This window comes from Terrapene carolina, unplaced genomic scaffold (genome assembly GCF_002925995.2).
Source record: "Terrapene carolina triunguis isolate 2854851 unplaced genomic scaffold, T_m_triunguis-2.0 Scaffold234, whole genome shotgun sequence".
Lineage (NCBI taxonomy): Eukaryota > Metazoa > Chordata > Testudines > Emydidae > Terrapene > Terrapene triunguis.
Window position 1 is genome coordinate 9,463,474 of NW_020664585.1, and position 22,829 is coordinate 9,486,302.

Genomic DNA, 22,829 nt, shown 5'->3' on the forward strand with positions numbered 1-22,829 from the left:
ACTTGATAAATTTCCAAATGGATTATGTGATGGGTTTCCTACAAAACCAAGGAGGTCCCTTCCAATCCTGTGATCCTATGGACCAGCATCCAGGGCTTCAGTTCAGATTAGAAATCTGGGACTGGATTTGGGCTTCAGAAACTGCTGTACTTTGTCCTCGAGCCAGGAGGACAGCACGCTTGCTAGCTACTTTTTACTCTTTCATTGCTTTGACTGCTTGCTACCTGTCTGTGTCTGTCGCACCTTTCTTCACCCTGGAAGCACAACAGAAAACATGAGAACTCAATTTTAAAAGGGCTATAAGCCTTGCAAACTTTTTAATTGCCCAGGGCAAGTAATTTCTCTTGACAGGTAAGGAAAATGTTTTTATTAGTGTCTTTCATTGTCATTGACCCTCATGGTAACTGGAAAGTGATTTTGGGCTGTGACTGCTAAATTTTCCTGACAGTTTTGCTAGGCTGGATTAAACACACTGACCTGATGCAGCGTTGTGAGCAGGCAGTTTCGGGTGGCTGGATCATTTTCACTTTCTGCCCATATAATACTCCTGGGCGAATTCTGCACCACTGTGCATGTGCAGAATTCGTGTCCCGTGCAGATTTCTTTGCTTCATCACAGAAAAATGATCCTCTGATGGGGAAGCAAAGGGAAGCCACAAGAGTGGTCACATGCCCCTCCCCAGAAGTGTGGGGGCATTGTTTCAGGCACCCAGAGCAGCTGGCAGAGAGGTAAATCACTGGGGGGGGGGGCGGGGCTGGGGATGCCCCAGCTGGTGACTCCTACCCTGCACCGAGCCCAGCTGCTAGTCCCAGCAGCGCTGGGGGAGGATGGGACTTCCTCTTCCCCTGCAATGAGTAGCCAGGGACAGGTCAGACCCACCCCCAAAATCCTCCCCATGTCCCTTTGCTCCTCAGCTGCGGGGGGAGAGGTCACTGTACAGGGAGCTGCTCCCCCTGCCTGCCATACGTGCATCTGGAGGCCCCTAGACAGAGATCCCCCTCCTGAGCCTCAACCCCAGCACCCAACCCCCCTCCACTTCCCCCGTACCCAATCTCACACCCAGTCAAACCCCACCCCCTGCATCTGGACCCCCACTCCAGCACCCAGATCCTGTCTGCTGAGCCCCAAATACCTTCAACTGGACCCCTCTGCAGAGTCCCATTACCCCTGCACCCAGAACCCCACAATGAGCCCCTGTGCACCCAGATCCCCCCCTCACCCAGACCCCCCATTGAGCTGCCTGCACACAAATTTCCCCACACAGAGCCCTCTCACCCACACCAAGCCCTTCCACACTTGGATCCTGCTGGGCTGAACCTGCCTGCCTCACACTTGGTGCTCCTGGTGTGGAGGGGCAGGGCCCTGGGGTGTTTCTGGGGCAGGCCTGACCCTTGCAATGTGTCAGGGTCAGGTGCAGCCTCACCGCCGAGTCCGTGTCCCGAGGTGGGAGGGGATCTGCAGGATGATCTCTCACCTCTGTGCAGCCAGTCGCCTGTGCTCTCCATTGCCATGGCGGAGCCTCCACATTTATTTATTGACAAATGAAATTTGCACAATTTTAAAATATTGTGCGCAGAATTTTAATTTTTTTGGCACAGAATTCCCTCAGGAGTAATATAAGAAGGTGGCTCTATTAGGCAGGCAGCGGCTTTCAGAATGTTGCTTTGCTAAATAAGTGGCACAAGAACAGGAAGGCGGGGGTTTTGTGGTCTCAGCATCGGAAGCAGAAAATGAGAAAGCTGTAGGGAAGAAACGGCCTCAACATCTTCTTGGTTTAGAAACCTTGCAGGTAAATTGAGGGAGATCCCCAGTCCCAGTACCTGACCATCTACACTGATCATCTGTGGAACATTCTCTGAACTGGACATGAGGACCAAGCCCACATCTTCTGCAGAATCTTCTCAGCAAAGCTGACAAAGGAACAACGATTGGAATCTGGGCTCAGCGAATCCTCGTGAAACTGTCAAGACCACAAGGGATTAAAGGACAGGTGTAGAAAGGTCAAGCTGTCCACAGGGATTCTGGAGGAGAGAAGCACCCCACAAGCACCGCCTGTGGAGACAGACCTGGAGCATTCAAAGGGACCATGGATCTCTGGGCTGGAATCCAAAGGACATTTTTCTAGTGAGCTACAGGACCTGACCCAAGGTGCAGGACTTGTAGGTTGATATAATTGTTGTGAAGTACTTATTCTGTGAGAGAATCTTTCTTTAGTTGCAGACAACACTTTTTAAAGTTTTTAAAGAAAACATAGTAAAAAAGGCTAGGATAGGCTATTCTGCCAAGAGGGCTGAAATCCCTTGGAAATCATACATTACTAGCTCACTTAGTGATTATTGATGCATCTACTTTATGCCTAAAGTATAAATCACATACACCTACTGGTTACTAAGGTTTTCACCAGAAGCCAAAAATATGTTGTTTTTTTTAAAGTTTTTTTTATAAGGTATGGGTGGTGTCTTTTCAGAAAAAGTCTAGGTCTGAGCTACATTGGAAATTGAATTCCATCTTGTTGAGAGACAGGGAGATTACTTCCTGAGCTTGGCTGATTCACCGTCCTAGCACTTACGCCTCAAGGTAAAGGTCCAGACCAAGATGATTGATAGGTAAACACAATAGGACTGCTGTGACGTGTTGACAAGCGTGTAAGGAATGGTATTTTTATTTTTTGACAGTGAAGGGGAAACAGCCTTACTGTGATATCAAGCCATGCACTGTGCCAGCCCCGCTTGCGTTGCATAGTCTATGGTGCCCTATGTCCTTTCTTCAGTCAAACAAAGGAAATGCCCATGAAATAATCCAATTAAAAACAACATCTGGTTCAGACAAACTGCTAGTGTCCCTTTAAAACAGGAAAGGGTTTTCACTGCGGTGACCCCAACTCAGCAATGGTTTTTCATTTTTTCCTTCAGCTGCTTGTTTTCTCTGAAGTGCCTTTGCATTTCCTTGGTTCTTTTCTTTCTCTCCTTCAGATATTGTAGTTACTGTTTCTATTTAACAACCGTTCCTCTTTTATTTTTTTTTTGTCCTTTAGTCTGATATGCTGAGCAGCGATGTAAAAATACATGAAACGTGCACTAAGGACCATTGGAAACAGGCAACGAATTGTCTTATGCACTTTACCATTAATGTATTCTATTGTGGTTTCTCGTACAATTCTTAAAAAACATCCTTTAAAGACCACCTCTCGTAAATGACCTCGTGTTTCTCTTATCCCTTGAGAGGTTGCTTAAAACAGGTTACACTGTAATTACATTGTGTTGTACACTAAGTGGGAGAGCATGCTTTAAACAGTCAGAATAATACAGCAAACATAAAGGCATGTGCTAGTACCCTCTATTCTGTTGTCACCGTTTAGAAACTCCATGGTTGACCCTTTTGTAAGTAGTGGAAAAGGTAAATTGAGATTCTCTTTCCAAAGATACCATCTAATATAAATGTATTATATACACATAATGCAAAGGCCCCACCATTGTAGCTTTTGCTAGAACTGGTTGGAAAGTGGATTTTCCATTCAGGGGGAGGGAGGAGTTCATCCCAAATTGGGACAAAAATCCAACATTTCAAAATTTTTCATGAAATGAAATTCGGAAATTTTTTTTATTTCATTTCAATCAAAATGTTTCAGTTTGAAGTGGATGCTTTTTATTTATTTAATTTTTTAACATCAAATAAAGTAAATTTCTAAATGAAAAATCTAAACGTTTCATTTTGAAAAATGTCAGAATGAAATGTGTTGACGCTTTCAAAATGTTTATCTAACTTTTATCAAATTCAGTTCCACTTTGTAAAACAAAACCAAAACATGGTTTAGTTAAAAACAGCTTTTTTCAATGGAAAACTGTTCTGATTAAAATTTTCCAACTAGCTGTGGTTTTAACATCATTGCTGCATTAACGCTATCTGCATTATATCCCTTTAAATTCCTAGCCTAAAACCGCATGTACAAGTGAACTGCAGAGGTGAGCAAATTTGAATTTCTGCTGCAGTACGAAGACAGGCATCATTGTGCTGCTGTACTAAAGAAAGGACTTAATTATTCCAAAATGTTCCATTCACTCAGTGAAATAAATAAATGGAATGATTTCAAAATGACACACGGGGCTCCCTTTGTAAGGTGCTACATGGAACACAGGTAGTGTTGGATAGGGCATTGGGCTCAGACTCAGGAAACTCTGCCATTGCTTTGCTGTGTGACCTTGGGCAAATAACTTTCCTTCCTGAGCCTCAGCTCACACATTTTTAAAATGGGGATAAAGATACTGACCTCCTTTGTAAAATGCTTTAAGATCTACTGATGCTATCAGATTGATAAGTAATACTATAAAATATGATATAAACCCTGATAGGGCAATTATTAACTATGTTAATGTCAATTATAATTAATACACTTCTTTCTTTATAACATGGACATTTAATAAGCAAATATTGTTCCTTAAGGGCAAGAAAATTTAAAGAAAGAGCACCAAAAATATTCTGAGCACCAAAAAAATCAAATTTTGACAGAGAGAAACTGCAGTTTAATCAGTGAACAAAAATCTCCCATTTTTAATTTTCCTTAAATTCTAAGCATCCATGTGTGATCTTTTTACTAGGGAAAGTTTGACAGAGAAAGATGAACAGTTTTGCTTTTTTGGAAGTACCTAAACAACAGCAACAATGACCTTCACAGTTTTTTATTTATAAAGTTGGAAAAATAACACCTTTAATAAGACTTTTTTGGTCTCCTACTAGGCCTGACGTATTCAGGCTGCAAAAATCTTTTCAAGTTTGATTTCTGAAGGGAACATCTTCTGTAGAAAAGGAACCAGTCGGCATTTTTGTCTTTGCACAAGGAAACCTATGGCTTACTTTGATATATGGCTTTCAGAGATGTGTTTCTACACGATAGCAGGAACCCCAGGTTCAAATACTTTGGGCACCTTCAGATTTGATAATGCATTTTGCTACTGTACTTCTGGGCTTTAAGAAACAGTTTCATCTACTGCAGCATTACAACGGTTTGAAGGTAAAGGACATAGATTGAGTATTTCAGATCCTTCGGAGAAAGGTTGGAGAGACTGCAGGCTTTGATTTTTGTTCTGTAGACCTGTGGTATTGACAGTCACTCCAGCATTTTGTACAGAGAAGCTACACCATAGAGTGTTTTATGGGAGCAGCTAGGAATAAGAGGGCATATACTTGAAGTCTTCAAGATCCTTAAGAGAACTATAGGAGCAGATGCTGATAAACTCCTTGAATAATGATAAACAACATGTAGTGCCTCTGGTACCTGGACTAAAAATGAAATAGGAAAGTAAATTAAATCTATCTTCTTCTTTTCTTGTGTTTTTCTTTTCTTTTCTTAAAAAAAAAGGAGAGATGCAGCCTGGTGAACTTGTTCAACAAATGTATTCATGGTGACAAGAAGAAAATGTCAGGATAAGTTCTGGGCAAGAGAAATACGATGACTAGTTTGCACAAACAACCAGGAGCTAAGCCCAGGTGGCTCCTTTTGACCCATACATTCTCTACATTACCAATAGTTAATTAGTTAATGTCTGTACAGTGCCCTGAACATGTAAAATCCTGGGCAAATGCTAGGAATGATGATTGATTTATTTGTAGAGAATGAACAGTGTTTCATACATTTTTCAGTCAGGTAAAAGCCAAGAGGCCTGATTCTCCTCTTACTCTGGTAAAAATCAGGAATCAATGATAGCTAGTGTAGGCGAGAGCAGAGTCAAGCCTGTGCTGCCAATGTGAAGAGTTCGCAGCGTAGGTAATCGCGCACAGAACAATCCCCATACATTTATTCATAATCTAATTAAAGTAATTTGTATGTTTAAGGACCAGCAATGTTTCCTGGTGGATTGCAAATTAGAAAATCTGGAGTTGATATTTAGCATCTTTTTTGATGAAACTAACTGGTAAAGGACTCTTAAATCCACGGTTGTTAGACTCATTTGGAGATTATAGAAATATACTGAAGTCCAATGTAAACTTTTAACTGAACAAAAGTACAGCTTCTCTGCTATACTAATAAAATGTAGCACTTTTTCTCCATAGAGCTTGAGGTGGGTAAACTGTACCGTCCCCATTTTGAACTGAGACATGGACAGGTTAAGCGGTTAAGAGCCTGTGCAGTGAGTCTGTCAGGAGAAAGGGCACACAGCTAGCCTGCTTACCTGCTAGCTTAGCCCCCAGGCAGTCTGACGAGTGCAGCTGGCTCCCCAGTTGAGCCACCTGATTGGCCAAAGTGCCCAGTTGGCTAACAGGACTAGCGGACGTGCTCTTAAGACCAGCGGCAGCAGAAGGAGCTGGCTGCTCAAAGCATTTGCCTACGGCTGCGCTAGCTTCTGCTCTTGTCTTTTTCCAGCCCCAGTCCTGCCTTTTTCCAGCACTGTTCCAACCCTGCTCCTGCCTTCCCTGACTCCACGAAATCTGGTTCTGACCCTTTGGCTTTGATTCTTGGTTCTGACTCTGTTTTGATCCTCGGCTCTGGCATCTGGCCTCTGACTCTGGTTTTGACCCTCACCTCCGTTTCCCCGCTTTGGATGCCTGCTCCAACAATTACACTGGACGCCTGCTCTGACCACTAAGCCAGACTGCCCACATCCCGATCTCTAACAGTGTCAATGGAATATGACCCAAGTTTCCTGACTCCCAGTCCAGAACCCAGCGACCTGCCTCCATTTAAAAATGCGAAGTTCCATTATAGATACTTTCCCTTGGTTAACCCTGGTGTTTTAAAAAATGTGAATTTTGCATTTCTGTCCCAAAAAGCTCTGTTGAGAGTAGTTCTGAATTTTCACCCTGGATCAATGTAGTAAAGACTTGCAAAAATATCAGCTTTCAGATAAGAATAGTCACAAATAAAAATGAGTAGCTCTATCTTCAAACTGTTCAGGATTTTATCTTTTATCTTCGTTGGTTTCTTCAATTCATTGACCTGTCTGATTTAGATCTAGAGCTGGCCAAAACCAGCATTTCCATCCTGCAGGAAATTTCAGGATTTCGTTTTGTCCTGAAACAGGACAAAAAGTCAAAATCTTGGAATTTCTCATGAGGGAAACACTTTGTTTTGATAGTAAAAAAGTTTCATTTGACATCATCCTTTCAACTTTTATATGGTAAATTATAAAAGTCAAAATGAAACAATTTGATAAATTCCCATTAACTTTCAATGAAATTGATATGTTCCCACAAAACCATTTTGCTTTTGTGGAATCAGCATTTTCTGATGGCAAATTGTTCTGTCAGAAAAATTTCAAACAGGTCTACTTAGAGGCTTTGCCAGGTAGTGTTGGAATGCTTGAAGTAGTTAAAATTGTCTCTGTTGATATTGTCTATGCACCCTTATATCTAGAAAATATTTCTGAGACACACTAAGATCTCTGAGGGAGTGGTATCTCCTTGCCTCACTGCTCTCTCTCTCCATTGGACATATGTTTCATAGAAGCAAAATGTAGCTTTAATATTGAGCGGGTCAGGTCAATTGAAGTCAATGAAACGATGACAATTTATACCAGTTGAGGATCTGACCCTGAATGTTTAGAAGTTCTGATGAAAAATGGGGAGTTGGAAATTCCACAGTACTTCATTTGCGAAATTGTCCATGTATTTTGACCAGCTCTACAGCTGATTGGAAAAATTTTGGGGGGAAAGAAAGGAAGCAGGGAAATTCTGAGAAAATATTCATAGGTTTTTCTCCCTGTTTTTCAACCGGCCCTATTTTGATCTTAATTCTGCTGAAGCCTTAAATGGAGTCTCTATAGAATCACAAGCAATCATACTAAAGGGTAGGTTGTATTAATTTGTCTTCTCTAAGAGTTAATTTATCACATGGACAGTACTTTCAGAATCCAAATTAAAATGCTGTTTACTCTTTTCATTATTCAAAATCCAATATGTTCGTGAACTTAATACTTAGCACATTTTGAAACATTTGGTGGGCTGAAAAAAGATTGATAGCTTTACCTCTCTGAGTAGAAGAATGATAATTGTATCACTTGGGTTCTTTAGCATTCTATTCTCTCTCATGCATTCTGCAAACAGTTTTGTTAGTTCATGATCCATTGACCTCTTTCATCTATTAGCCACTATGTTTATTGAGCAGTTTTGTTTCCTGTCCTGTATTGTGCTGTTTGGTTTACCTCTTTTGTCTTTCCTTTCCTACCTAATGTTTTGGCATAGAGATATTCCAGTACAACACAATAATAGCTGCTTTCATACAACCTGCATCGCCTAATGTTTGTCAGGACAGCTACAAGAGGTTATATAAAAATGGCAGATGCGGCGAGAAATGAAGAAGTATACAGGAGGGAGGAAAGACCTGTTTTCAGATGCAGTTTGAAAGGTGATCTAGAGCTGAGGAGATGAGATACCGGTCCATGAGTTCCAGTGAGAATGCACTTGCATCAGCACTGATGAGAATACTGGGACAGAAATAGACCCAGAGGAATGCAGAGAGACACAAATAGGCAGGAGTTAATCCATGGAACTGGAGCCTGAAACGAATGGGAAGTCAGTGGAGTTGTTTCTAGGATGGAGGGGACTTGATGGTAGAACTTCAGGTAAAACTCCTGTTCTCTTTGCAACATGCTGTCTCTGTCTGTAGTTACTGATCTCCCTTCATCATCCCTAAGGGCAAACATCTGCTTTGGTCCCATTGTCAATTGTCAGTTACTTTGCTGATAACACCTGTTTCTATTAGGAATATCTCAAGATCTTGTTGAGGGTTTCTTCCTGTGGTCCTTACTCAAACCCCGTTCCCGGGGGTTTTGTTCAATGCATTGCAATCACTCTCAGCTCCATGTTGCCATCTGCCTACCATCTATCTTTCTCCCTTTGGATTTGTAGGCTGCTTGTTTTACTTACACGATTAAAAAAAAAACCCCATGCTATATGTGCTTCTACCATCATACTCTTTCTTGGGCAGGATTCACTTTGCCCCAGAGGCTTCATATAATATTTTACATGTATTTCAAAGAAAGTTAACTTTAACGTTTTAACAATTCAATATTAATTTCAATAGAAGCATGTGCAGCTGCTATTGTATTGCTATTTTTAGGAGGCTTTGGTAGAGAACCAATTTCAGTGTAAGTCTGTGATGAGCTCATTACAATATAAAAATGAAATAATCACTAAGATGATGAGGATTTAGGGCCTGATCGTGAGACTTGCTGAGCATCCCAAGGGCTGAGCGCACTCAGTACCTTGCAGGATGTGCTCAGCAGTTCATAGGCTTGGGTCCTTCATTTTTTTTTTTTTGTGCCTAGGTAAGTGATATCATCTTTTTCCAATGCAACAGTTAGGTAGGGCTGATTTCTGTCGGTTTTTTGGCTTAGGTAAGTACCTAGACTGCTAGCCACTGCAGGTGTAACCCCATTTTGTGACGTTCTTTTTGCTCCCGCAGTGGAACATTCTATGGAAGCTTATTATTATATCTGTTATTACGTAACCGAGGATGAATTCAATTCAGACCGTGTTGTACTTTTCCATAATAGCAGGGGGAAAATAAATTACCGTCTCAGAGCTATTTTGGAAATCTTCCTTTCTAATCAGTTTAAGCGAGTTCCATCTGCTCTAAGCATATTCCTGGTATAGGTTTCTAAATATCTTTTCATTCTGTTTCTATTTAAAATGTATTTTTGCTGAGGTTGTACATCACAATTATAGCTGCTTGAAAGCTATTGCCTGTGTATAGCAAGCAGACATTTACCTTTCAGCTTTCCCATTTAATTGCATGGGAAGCAGTGGAAGTATCACTGTATCACGTCCTTTCAGTGGTCAGCAATTAAATTCCTTAAGTTCTCTTCCCCAACACGAGTGATTCCTTGCAGCTTCTCTCCTTTTGTTCTTATAATAGTTGAGAGAAAAGGTTCCGAGCTGTTGAATTCATAGGGCCACATGCTTTTAGGACGGGACTGTATTTTAAAGTAACAAGGAGTCTGGTGGCACCTTAAAGACTAACAGATTTATTTGGGCATAAGCTTTCGTGGGTAAAAAACCCACTTCTTCAGATGCATGGAGTGAAAATTACAGATGCAGGCATTATATAATGACACATGAAGAGAAGGGAGTTACCTTACAAGTGGAGAACCAGTGTTGACAGGGCCAATTCAATCAGGGTGGATGTGGTCCACTCCCAATAATTGATGAGGCGGTGTCAATACCAGGAGAGGGAAAGTTGCTTTTGTAGTGAGCCAGCCACTCCCAGTCCCTGTTCAAGCCCAAATTAATGGTGTTAAATTTGCAAATGAATTTTAGTTCTGCAGTTTCTATTTGAAGTCTGTTTTTGAAAGTTTTTTGTTCAAGTATAGCTACTTTTAAATCTGTTATAGAATGTCCAAGGAGATTGAAGTGTTCTCCTACTGGCTTTTGTATGTTGCCATTCCTGATGTCCGATTTGTGTCCATTTATTCTTTTACGTAGAGACTGTCCGGAACAGAACACCACTGGCCATCACATACAGCCCCCAGCTAAAACCTCTCTAGTACATCATCAACGATCTACAACCTATCCTGGAAAACGATCCCTCACTCTCGCAGCCCTTGGGAGGCAGGCCAGTCCTTGCTTACAGACAGCCCCCTAGCCTGAAGCAAATTCTCACCAGCAACTACACACACCACAGAAACACTAATGCAGGAACCAATCCCTGTAACAAACCTCGTTGCCTACTCTGTCCCCATATCTACTCTAGCGACACCATCAGAGGACCCAACCACATCAGCCACACCATTGGGGCTCATTCACCTGCACATCTACTAATGTGATGTATGCCATCATGTGCCAGCAATGCCCCCCTGCCATGTACATTGGCCAAACCGGACAGTCCCTAAGTAAAAGAATGAATGGACACTACTAGTCCACTGTGTAACCATCACACTGCTATCAGTCTGCCCTCTGCTATTATTTCTATTGCTCTGTTCTAATTCTTCTGGAAAAAACTAAAAGGGAGCCTCAACCAGAAGTGAACAGCACCAACTCTCCCAAGTTCTGGAAAAGTTTGGATCCACTTCAGAACCATAGGTCTCAGGTCCATCAATGGGAGGTGTCAGCAAGGTCAGCAGCATTTCATTTACTTTAATGGGGTATATGTGGTTTGATTGTTACACTTCCTCAAGGTGAAGTTTGCAGTACCTGTCTTGTGGCTATGTGGTGTTCAGTCTCCAATTCTAGCTCTGGTGCCTTTCATGAGAACTAAATTCAGTGGAGAAAAGGATATACACGGTGGATGCTAAACATACCACATCCTGGATTGCATGTTGTTGGGGGTACATGGTAACCTACTTTTTAGAGAGCCCCCTCTATTGGATGACAGTATCTATCAGTCTTAGGTACTTCATGGCCCCCGTTACAGAGTATCTAAGTAACTCACAATGTCTGTATTAGAGCAGGTTGAAAAAATTTCAGCATAATAATTTTCCCTCCTAGGGTGCTGTTTTGTCAATATTGAAATGTTTGTGGGATCATGTTGATTTTTGTGAAAATTTGGATGGATTTTAAAAAAAAAAAATTCTGACCACAATGAAATATTTTTGTTTAGATTTTCTCATTTCATTCCAACTTTATCCTCTCATTTTGATTTTTAATATTTTAACTTTTAAAATACTTTAATTGAAATATTATATTTAATATCCTATATCATGTTTTGACATGAAAAATGAAATGCTTTGATAACGTCATTTCAGTGTTTCCAAAACAAAATATTGACTTCTGTCCCGATTTGGGATGAAAGGAAATTCCAAAAAGGCCAGGATTTCCTGTTGGACAGAGATCCTATTTTCTGGCCAACTCTGGTATCTAACCTCACAACACCCTTGTGGTGTAAGGAACTGGTACTATCCCTGTTTTACAGATGGGGGATTGAGGCCCAAAGAGACTAAGTGACTTGGCCAAGGTCACACAGGGGTCTCTGCCATAGTAAGGAATGGAGCCTAGGATTTCCTGAGTCTGATACTAGCAGTTTAACCACTGGACTGTTGTTCAAGGCAGTAATGTCCGCTTCGGAAGGAATTGCCCATTTTTTTTTCATATTCAGCTCCACCAAGTCTCACAATGGGTTTTCCATGTCCATGGAGCTATGAGACTCTGTCTGAGGGATGAGAGGATCAAAATGTTCTTCTGCAGACTTGTTTAATTTGAATATCTTGCATTTCCAAGTGAGAAGCCGAATTCAATTTCCTCCCTCTCCCACCCTTCCTGGCTCTCACCACATCCAAAAAGGCCAAATGACATCTTGCAGCATTCTGAAACATTTTGAAGAGAGTAAGAGGGAGAAAGAAAGTATGAGACGTTTCCTTGACGCTAACCCAATAAGACAGCAGAAACACAGCAAATAAAATCTGCAGGAGCAGTCAACAAGGCAGCCCTGCCAAAAACCAGAAGGCTTCCTGTTAAGGGACAATACCCTAAGGGGGAGAAGCAAATGGTGAGCCAACGGGACAGAGTCATCCGGGAGTTTCATCTGCCGTCCAGATGGTCAAAAATAGCTCATAGCTGTACTCAGACACAAGAGTAGTAGGTGGCATTGCCTCCTGGTTTACAGGACTCTAGGCACCAGCAGTTGGTTCAGGCGGAAGAGAGTGTCAGCGTTGTTGGGCGCAATCTATCTGGGAGAGCTAGAAAAGCGAGAACAGGATGCGGGGGTAGCACTACATGCCAACAGTATTTATGGGAGATGGATCTGAACTATATGCACCCAGACTTTGGTCAGGTTTGGATCTGGAAACCCCTAGTATGTGGTTCTCTCTCTCTCTCTCTCCTCACCAAAGAGTCTGATTCCCCCCTCAGGAGATTCTTCCCTTTCCCTCTTATTCCTCTGCAGAGTCGGTTCTTCCCACATCCTGCAGACTCCACCCCTTTCTGTCTTGTTCCCTGCTGGCATCTTATCTCCCTCCCTCCTGCACATCTTTCCCCCTCAGCGTTCTCCCCCAGGGTCTTTTACTCCAACTCCCTTCTCCATGACTAACCCTGATATACCAAAGGTCTCTCCTCCCCCATGGTTCTGTCCGCCTCTTGGTGTCACTCATTCCCTGCTTCCATGACTCCCTCTGTATGCTGCCCTCTTTCTGCTTCCCAGCATCTCTTGCTCCCTTTCCCTCCATGGCTTCTCTTGGTGTCTCGGCCTCATTCCCCTCCTTGGCGCTCTCTGCCCTTCTTAGCCATCAAAGAGCCTTCCATGCTGATGACTGCTCCTCCAACAGAGGATTAACTTGGGGCTGCGGGAGAGATGGAGGGGCATTTGAGGCTGCTGCATCCACACCAGCATCCTCTGATCCCCTCAGCATGCAGCAGTGGGATACCTGGTGGGGGAAGATGCAGAGAAGTAGGCAGGGTGCATGGAGGGGGGGGACACCTGCAACACAAAACCCCACCTGGGTAAAGGCGAATCTGCAGCCCCGCACTCTGGGGAGGCTGTGAGTGTGGAGGAGCTGTCTCCTGCATCATGGGGATATAGGATACTCCAATCAAAACAGATTCAGCTTTGAATGCAAGAAAGTGAACACTAAGGAGTTAAGAAATCTAGTGAAACGGTTACATAAGAGGAAGCATTAAAATCAGATGTGTGGAGGAAGTCTGGTGAATCCAAAAAAGATACAGGACCAAATCCTGCTGTCCTCCTTCCTTTGCATGACCTCTTCCCCCCCCAGTCTCAGTAATCAGACAAGGACCTGATTCTCTTCTCATTTCCGTAAGTGCAAATCAGGAAGTCAATGGAGTCACAGTGCTGTAAGTGAGAGGAGGATTTGGCTCAGTATAATTCATGCAAAGTAAACTAAAATTCCTCTGAAAAAGGGGGACAAGAAAGGGGCATTTTGGCTTGGTGAGAGGCTGCTCAGAGATCTGGAGAAGCACGAGGGAAACAAATCTGGCCAGATGCGTTTCCTGTTGGAATTCTTTTGCCTTCAGAGGAGTTGTACTGGGCACGGATTTGGCCTGTCACACTGGTGGAGGCTTGCAAGGGAAAAGATAAGGGTATCATAAAAGCAGAATGAGTTAAAACGATCTCAAGGGAAGCGGCCTCCACTGGATCTTGAAGACCCTTTGATCCAAAATCATGAACTCTGTTAGTGCTTAAAGGAGATTCGTAAATAGCTTTCAGTGTAGTGCTAGCACTAACAGGCCACTAGGCATCCAGGGGGTGGGGGCAAACCCATCACAATTCACTGTTAAGTAACATTTCAAGCCTCAGCAGTGCTGTTTCATCCCACCATAAGACTTAGCATTACTTATAATTCATTAAGTCCGGTAGCAGTGCTTTCAGCCGAAGTATACTCCGAAGCACGTCTGCAGTGCTCCCATGGAAATCCCTGGATTGTTTTGCAGAACTTGAACAGTACAAATGAAGTCCCCGCTGTTACAATGGAGTTTATTTTCCATTCTTTGGCAATCCCTTTGTAGCACGGAACGGCAGCACAAATTCCTTTTTTTTTGGCAATCACGCAAAAAAGCACACACACACACACACACACACACACACACACACACACACACACACACACACACACACACACACACAAAAGGCTGGGCTGTATCAACCGCTGGACTGACTATAGAGTCATTGTCCTCTGCATGTGCTGAAGAAAACAAAGATTTTTCAGTTTTGCTTATTTCGGCAACAAATGGACCGGGGCGATGCTTTTTGTGATCATATAATCCACTAGGTTTGCTAGATCTAAATACAACTCTTGGCATTGTTTTCATTCCACAATCCATTCGCTGTGACAAGGCAATAAAAGACATGCCTCCCCCTCTCCCCTATGTGGTGCTCTTTGACCACTTGAACATGTTCCTTGCAGTAGGTCTCCCTTGTACGTATAAGCAGCTTACTCTGAGAGCTCGACAAACATAAGGATCTATTTATACCACATCACTATGGTTCTCACTGTTAAACTAAAGTATAAACACAACAAATTAAATCAATGTATGCTCAGTCACATCTGTTTCATTTATGTCCAACTGGTGCCACTGAGGCAGAAAGTGCTCTTATTCTTGCCACATTGTTCAAGCTGAAAATTAACTGGCTTTGCGCATAATGAAACTCATACTTGTGTCAAAGAATCGGGTCACTTCTATTGTTTTAAGGCAGAGTGACTTACAGGTCCCATGTATCAGTCTATTATAGATGCAAGGGGGAACATTTCCTATTTTATTTCCCCTGTTCACCTCGCCGGGTTTATTTTCATGGTGTTTCTAACTAAAACCATCTCTGTTGTTCCCCAACAGAATTAAGGCAGCACCAGGTGTGAAGATAATGGCCATCAGAGTCAGTGATGCAGACCAATGGGGAATTCAAGAGGAAGTAGACAATGGAGGGATGCAGACCACTGCCTCTGTTGTTTGTGTGCGTAATGATCCAAATATAGAGAGCAGGTAAGACATCCAAGCTATCCGATGTGTCACCATAGATGTGATGTCTAGCAAGAAAAATAACAGTACCTTTTATAAACGATGCTGCTTTTGAAAGCACTGCTGTCCTTTCACCACCCTCCTAAGTTCAAAAGCCTTGCGAAAGCTATAACCTGATTCCATGTTATCTTACGAGAGCTTTAGTTTTTTTTTTCCAGTGCTTCATAAGTGAATAACCTAATTATATTTGATACAGCAGAAATTACCTCTCGCCTATTGTCTGTCACCTTGGGGGGATGGTAGGAATAAATGCCTGCTGCAAGAGAGCCAACAGCAAGAAGTGGATTAAAATGGGAGAAATACTACGAATAATTTAATGGCATATAGGACAGTGCTCTCACTTTTATTTGAAAAGCTATAAAAGTAATAGCTACCAAGTATCATTCATTACCACCGCAGCATACCTATGGATGTCTCAGACTTCTCATGAATGCCATATATATATATATATATTTATGATGATGATGCTCTAACAAACTATATCCAAAGATATCAAAAGTAATGGAAATCTAAATTGTGAGTCAAAATTATGTATTTTATAATACAAGCAATTGCTCTTGCAACTACACTATATTTAGAGTACACAAAGCATATGTTAGGCCCAAATTGTATTGTAGCTAGTCACAAAACTGTGTCAGACTTTAAATTCGAGAATCCTCCTTCTGCATCTGTCCTCCTCTGAAGATCCTTTTAGGGAAGAAAAGCAGATGATAGTGTCTGTTCAGACCCAGGGAAATTATTATTGAATGTTTGGATTTCAGATTCAGTTTCTCGCCAGTTTCACATTCCATTTCTCATGCTATATTTGAGGAACAAACACTGCAGGGACATATTTAAACAAAAAGTTGTCAATGAGTTTTCTAGTGCAAAATTTTAATTGAATATTTCTATCCATACTGGGTTTCTTTAACTTCTTCTCCCCTATTTAGCCTTCTCCACTTACTCCCACACCCCCGAAAGTGGCAAACCCAAATTTTGGGGTCTGATTTAGCTAGGTCCCATCTTGGAGGTTGAAGTGAAATTCTAGCTTTTCTTTGTAATTTGCTGCTGCTCATTTTCATCATAACAATTATCATTACTATTCTTAGAGCTCACCTATTTCTAACACAGGGGATGGGCACTGTATAATTTTGTTTCTGATTCAGTTCTTTTTCAGTAAGACTCCTTGTGTTTTCTGTGGCTAAAGCTACATGCTAGCTTTCTTTTAAAGCTTTGCAAGGGCTGTCTGCCAATGCAGGGTGTTTGACTGGGAGGAGAACCACCACTGTTCTACTGGAGTTACAGTTGCCATATGCAGACTTGGGCTATGAAAACTCCAATGATTAAATTCAATCAAGGTTTCTTTGAATGAACCCAGATTGCCAATCAAGAGGCTTGCTCAATATTGACCTCAGATAAATGTTAGTTTAGATTTTCCATTACAATAGCTGTGACCTATGTTCCATTTAGAGCAATAAAAATTCATCATATTAGAAGGGAAATGCTGAGGTTCAAGGAAATCTTAATATACTGTAATTCTTTGCTGAAGAAGAATCTATTTAATTGAACTGAAGTTACTAATTTTTGTTTTAGTAAAGCAAAAACTAGGGAGAACACTGGAAGTTTTTGCCTTGTACATTTTTCACTAATCCATGAAATTATACCTGTCATAGTAACTTAGTTTTTATTAACACTGTTTTTTACTTTGTGTTGAACTGTTAAATTATACAAAAGCAACAAATCTCAAGTTAATTAATACTTTGACCCTTTCCTTTGTGAGATTAGTTTTAATATTTCTGGATTAATTAAAGTATGCAAATAGAAACTGCTGAAAGATCGGTTCCAGATTTGCAAATATTGAAGCGCGTAGAGTAAATATTTAACTTTGATCTTTATTTTAATTTGCTTTTTTTTTTTTTTGGCCTTGACACTCTTTCTTTTGAACAATGTGCAAAGTTCATATAAGGATTCTGCTATTTTGTTTGTTGGTTCATTTAAATCAATAGGGGCCCAAATCCTGCTCTTATTTCAGTCACTATGGCAAAATTGCCATCGGGACTGATTCTGCATCCCTTGCTTCTGTTAGTAACTTCAAGTAGATTCATTGAAGTCAACTGGAGTTTTGCCTGAGTAAGATGTCACAAGATCATGCTCCTTAATTGTATGGCAGAAGGACAGACTGTAAATGTTGATAAATAATTTTTCCCTTGAGGGACTCAGCCAGTTCCCACAGAAGTCAGGGAGCTCAATTTTATGCCACTGACTTCCCTGGAGGGAAACCAGTATAAAGCTGGAGTAACCCAGTGAATTGAGCCTACTGCTTTTAGTGGAAGCATATCATTCTGGAGGAGGAACTTGTTCTGTTTGCTAATATTTGCAGTATATACTTCTGCTTTACAATGATCCTGCAATCCTCACTCCAGTGGACTTCAATGGAACTGTTTGGATGAGTAAGAGCTACTCATATAAGAGAGAGTTGCAGGAGCGGGCGTTCTGTTGAAATGTCCCTGACTAATTTTGGATGCCCTTACCTTACAGAGGCCTGTTTTTCACTACATAGGCGTCAGCTGCTATTGCTTTCCCCAATGCTTGGCTCTGATAAGAGTCATGAAGGACCTTGGAGTCAGACTTTGACTACAAGAAGAACAGTGGCTTTAGACTGCAACACATTCATAATCCAGTTTCTATTCCTTTTAGCTGGCATTATCTTTCAGAGCCCTTTCAAATTTGCTTACTTTTCTAATCTTTCTCCTCCTCCTCCTCTCTGCGGTATTATCCTTTATCGTGAGTTTTTCATCTCCATTTTTCACATTTGTGCATGCAAATTGAGTGTTTGTTAAAATATTTTAAATTAAGACTTTTCCTCCTTTCATGCCAAGTGCATCGTGCCTTTTCTCTACAACACTTAAAAAAAAATCCTTATCACAATGGCTCAGGCGGTTTACATTATATTCTATTAAAAATCCATTTTGTCCAGAGTTGTCACCATTCATAGATTAAAGCTTTCCGGAATGTGTTTTGTTAGGAATACATTCATAAATTCACCTCTTTAGAACTCCAACACATCCCATAAGCTTGTATTTCAAATCTCTTTTGATAACCAGCTTTAACAAAGAGCATAAAAGGGAGCAATTATTGTATTTATTTATATATATTCACAGACACACTGTGTATGTACACACCTATTCTATAGGTTCTTATACCACCCTCACCACCGGAGTGTCTGAGCATCTTCCAATAGAGCATTAAGAAACATGACTAGCATCTGTCATTTGTTCTCTCTCCCATCCTCTCCGCAGGGGCAGAACGCTGTGGTAGTATTTTGTGTTGGTAGTATTGTGGGGTTTTTTAAAATGCCCATGCCACTCTGTGTTAATATTAGCGAAGGCAAGGTCTCAGATGTGGGCTGGGCACTTGGAGCAGAAGGTGATGAAGTCTGTGATGATCCTTAGTTCCTGTGGAGTCTGGCACCAGCCCCCTGAGAAAACTGTTTCCTGCACAGATGAGCTTTGCCCTTATTGTGAATACAGGTGTGCACACCTATGCTATTCAGGAGTTATTTAATAAGCATGCCTTGTCACTTCCGAGTGGGAACTGTTTATATTTCAACCAGCTCCTGAGAGGTCAGAGCAAAGGAAACCAGAAAAGGAAGGAAGACGTGAAAAGATTATATATTGGACAGATCTTTAAACACGGCAGCTATTTAACAAAACACTCTGATGCTGAATGTAGTAAAAACGGATAGAACATTGTTCACATTTTTTTTTGGATCTATTAAGCAAATAAAAATCCTGTCGTCATTCATGAGGATGCAGTTTCTACTCCAAACACAAACACCACTAGATTATACGTATGCGCGGAGCCAGAGTCTCTCTTTTCAGGGGAAAAAATTATCATTGTGTGTGGGCCTGATCCTGTGAAGGGCTGAGTGCTGCTTGTGAAGGTTTTGTGTACTCTTATCGACCTCATTGGGAATTGAGAGTCCTCCGCATCCTATTTACAGTCCTTACCTTTTTTGCAGGATCGGGTCCTTTGTCGTCTAGGAGCGTGTGGTTTAATACATCACGGGGTAGCAAGAAATTCTTTTTGAAAATAGGTCGAATGCCAGTAATTGGGAGACTGCCAGTCACACTAGTGCTTTATAATGTCGTGAGAGCTGATCTTGTGCCCACTAAAATCAATGGACTTTTTCCTTTGAATTCAGTGGGAGCAGGATTGGGCCTTACAACTCCATTGTTCCTTTCTTCGCAAAGAATCTGAAAGTGCCACTGGAATGCAGCTACCTCTGGTTGGCATGTAACTGTTGCATAGCAGCCTGTGGCGCAGTAGGGTCGGGGAGCAAAAGGTGAAAGACATCTGGGCAAACACCTACTTTGGGGAAAGTGCTGTGGGAACTCAGGGCCTAATTCTGCAAGGTACTGAGCACCATCCCTCCCACTGAAGTCAATGGGAAATGAGCACTCAGCATCTTGCAGGACTGAGTTATTTAAAGTCACTGTAGAACAGGACAAGGAGTTTTGAAGGTCTCATCTGAAACACTTCCCAGTACAGGACATTTTTTCATGGTGCTCAATTTGTCTCCCTTGGAAGGTTCAGTTAACCCTCCTGGGATTGGAATCTATGGTTTGGTGGTGACTAAGCACCCGAAATGAGATGCTTAGACCAGCAAGTGGGTGTATATTTAGTATGGGCCAACTTCTTTACTCAGAAAAAACTCTGCCATTGAATTCTCTGGCACAATTGCCTGCGGGAGGAGTTTGCGATCTGACTCTAAGTCTGTGACGAACTAGCACTTTAATCAGAATGGTTATATTTATGCTAACTAGCAACATTAATTAAACTGATCCTTCCCTGCACAGCTGAGTATAGTATTATTGACACCAAACAAATTATTTTCACTTAGGGGATTATTTCCTCTCCAGGTCTGTAATACTGCTTCCGTCTATTAGGTTATCTACCGCCGTATAAATCAAACTTACACTAAGGTAAGTCAAACTACAGAAAAGCAGGGGGATGGTGGGGAGGAGGGAAAAAATCTATAGTGATATCTTTTAATTTTCATCAAGAAATATTTATTCTGTCACTTGAAAGTTTTTTTTCATCTGATAGAGGCTAGCCCAACTGCACATAATTTGAAGAAACTGGTCTTTAAACTTGGATAAAAGTTAGAATCAGTAATTATCTTTCCATATTTTGCATTGGAAAAAAATATTTTCTACCCCTTTTGAAAACATTTTCCATTTAACTCGAGCTACCTAAATAGCCACACACAGCAAATCAGTCATGAGAATATGTATCTTTAAACCAAAGAATACGTTAGAAGTGGTGTGAGTGTGTGTGCAAACAGATTCTTCTATTTTGAAGAGATTTTTCTGTACTTGGGAGTATCTCTAGAACTAGTAACATCACTCAAAAGGAAGGAACATTTTAAGTGTGACTGCCTGTCTGTGTGTGTTATATATACATATGCACATTCATACAATGTGTGCATATTTATTGCATATGTATTAAATGTATGTACATATTGTTTGACTTGGCACAAAATATTGAACAAAAACACTGTTTCTTCTTTTCTTTTTCCTGGCAGTTCCTGCCTCAAAAATCAGAGCTTGGGTTCTCTTTTGCTACACTCATCTTTGTGTAAAGGGCTGTGATGATCCCTATCCACTTTATTCTGGGAAACGTTATTTTTCCCACTAGATATTGCCAATCCCACTCAATATCAGAAGGTAATAAACAAATGCTCACCCTGTAGCTGGAATGGTAGGGAAGGGTTCTGCTTTGAGGCCAGTGCCAATACTGTTCTGGGTATTGGCCAGTATGCGGCACACTCTCGGTGACAGGATTATGAATGAAAAAAGCGACAAAGAGTCCTGTGGCACCTTACAGACTAATAGACGAATTGGAGCATAAGCTTTCGTGGGTGAATACCCACTTCGTCAGATGAATGTAGTGGAAATTTCCAGAGGCAGGTATAAATATGCAGGCAAGAATCAGTCTAGAGATAACGAGGTTAGTTCAATCAGGGAGGATGAGGCCCTCTTCTACCAGTTGAGGTGTGAACACCAAGGGAGGAGAAACTGCTTTTGTAGTTGGCTAGCCAGTCACAGTCTTTGTTTAAGCCTGAGCTGATGGTGTCAAATTTACTTTAGCCCTGTGACCGTGTTCCTGAACCTCATTGAACCACACATGTCTTTCTGCTGTAGCACTGTTAGCCACCTAGCCAACTGGGCTTGATTCTGCTCGATTCTGCCCTCACGCTGGAGTAAGTCCAGTAGAAACCTGGCCTACGTGAGAACAGATCCAGGCCTTGGTTTTTCACATGCCTTGTTCATCAATTAAAAATGGAACCTCACCCAGTCATCTGACCTGTCATTGAATAGCAACGACAAATCAGGTGTTTGGGTCATTGGCGCTTGGTAAAGTTGTGTGTGTGTGTTTGTGTGTGTGACAGCTAGATATTGACGCTAACAGGTAGTTAATGTAAATGGGAGAAATCACATGTTTGTGGTGCTGCTGTTGTTTCACTTAATCTTTTTGCTGACTCCAGTGTTTGGAGCTGTGTTGATACTAGCAGGGGGTTGGACTAGATAACCTCCCAAGATCCCTTCCAACCCTGATATTCTATGATTCAGGAAATAGCAGGCCAGGTAGGTACTGTGCTACTACTTATTAGACCTACACATAATTTGAAATACCCAAGCTTTCAGGCCCCAAAGGTCCCATGTTGCAGGGTTGGCAGTTCAGACAGAGATCAGATGGCCTGGTACTCAGGTGTTGAGCCCCAACAATTTCCTTTGCGGTCATCTTAGGAAAGTCACACTGGAGTGAATGCGAATGAAAATTAAACATGTACTTAACTTTACACACAAAATTAAGTGCTGTCTTGAATAGGGATGGGCTTAAGCAGATGCTCACGTGCTTTCCTGAATCAGGGTCTAAGATTGTAGGCTATTTGGGACCTGGCCTATCTCTTACCATATGTTTGTACAGCACAACACTGATCTTGAATGTGGGTTGGTTGCTATTGTGCTGTTAACTAAACCCATGTAAGGCTCTGGGACATGCACCACAGCACTCTAAGGACACGGTTTACTGCAAAAGAAGCTTGCTAGGTCTCAAGCATATAAGAACTACACCAGGCTGACGGAAGCTCAGTTTCACCTGTTGCTTCGACACAAACCAGCAGTAACTCCTAGAGAGAGGCAAAACTTGTTGTCTTATTTCAAGCCCATGCACATGCTGTGGGCTGGAGTCTGGCTTAGAAGCCATTAGGTTGAAATATTACTAAGAGGAGAGTGTGAAAAAAGGAGCAGATGGGGCAAAGAGGAAAAACATCGATGGAACTATAGGGTGAAAAGTAGAGCAGAACGGAAACTAAATGGAGAGGGACTGTAAAGAAAGGACTGGAGAGAACAATTCTAGTGGGACAATAGAGAGGGCGAACTTCTGTA

General features: G+C 41.7%; 1 protein-coding gene across 1 annotated transcript in view; it reads left to right on the forward strand.

The window, feature by feature from the left end:
* The window catches only part of TMEM132B (transmembrane protein 132B), a 367,192-nt gene that overhangs the window by 139,355 nt on the left and 205,008 nt on the right, over nt 1–22,829 (forward strand). Inside the window, exon 3 of the mRNA XM_024196810.3 lies at nt 15,214–15,360. Within this exon, the coding sequence (XP_024052578.2) occupies nt 15,214–15,360 (147 nt within the window). The remainder of the gene's footprint in view (nt 1–15,213; nt 15,361–22,829) is intronic.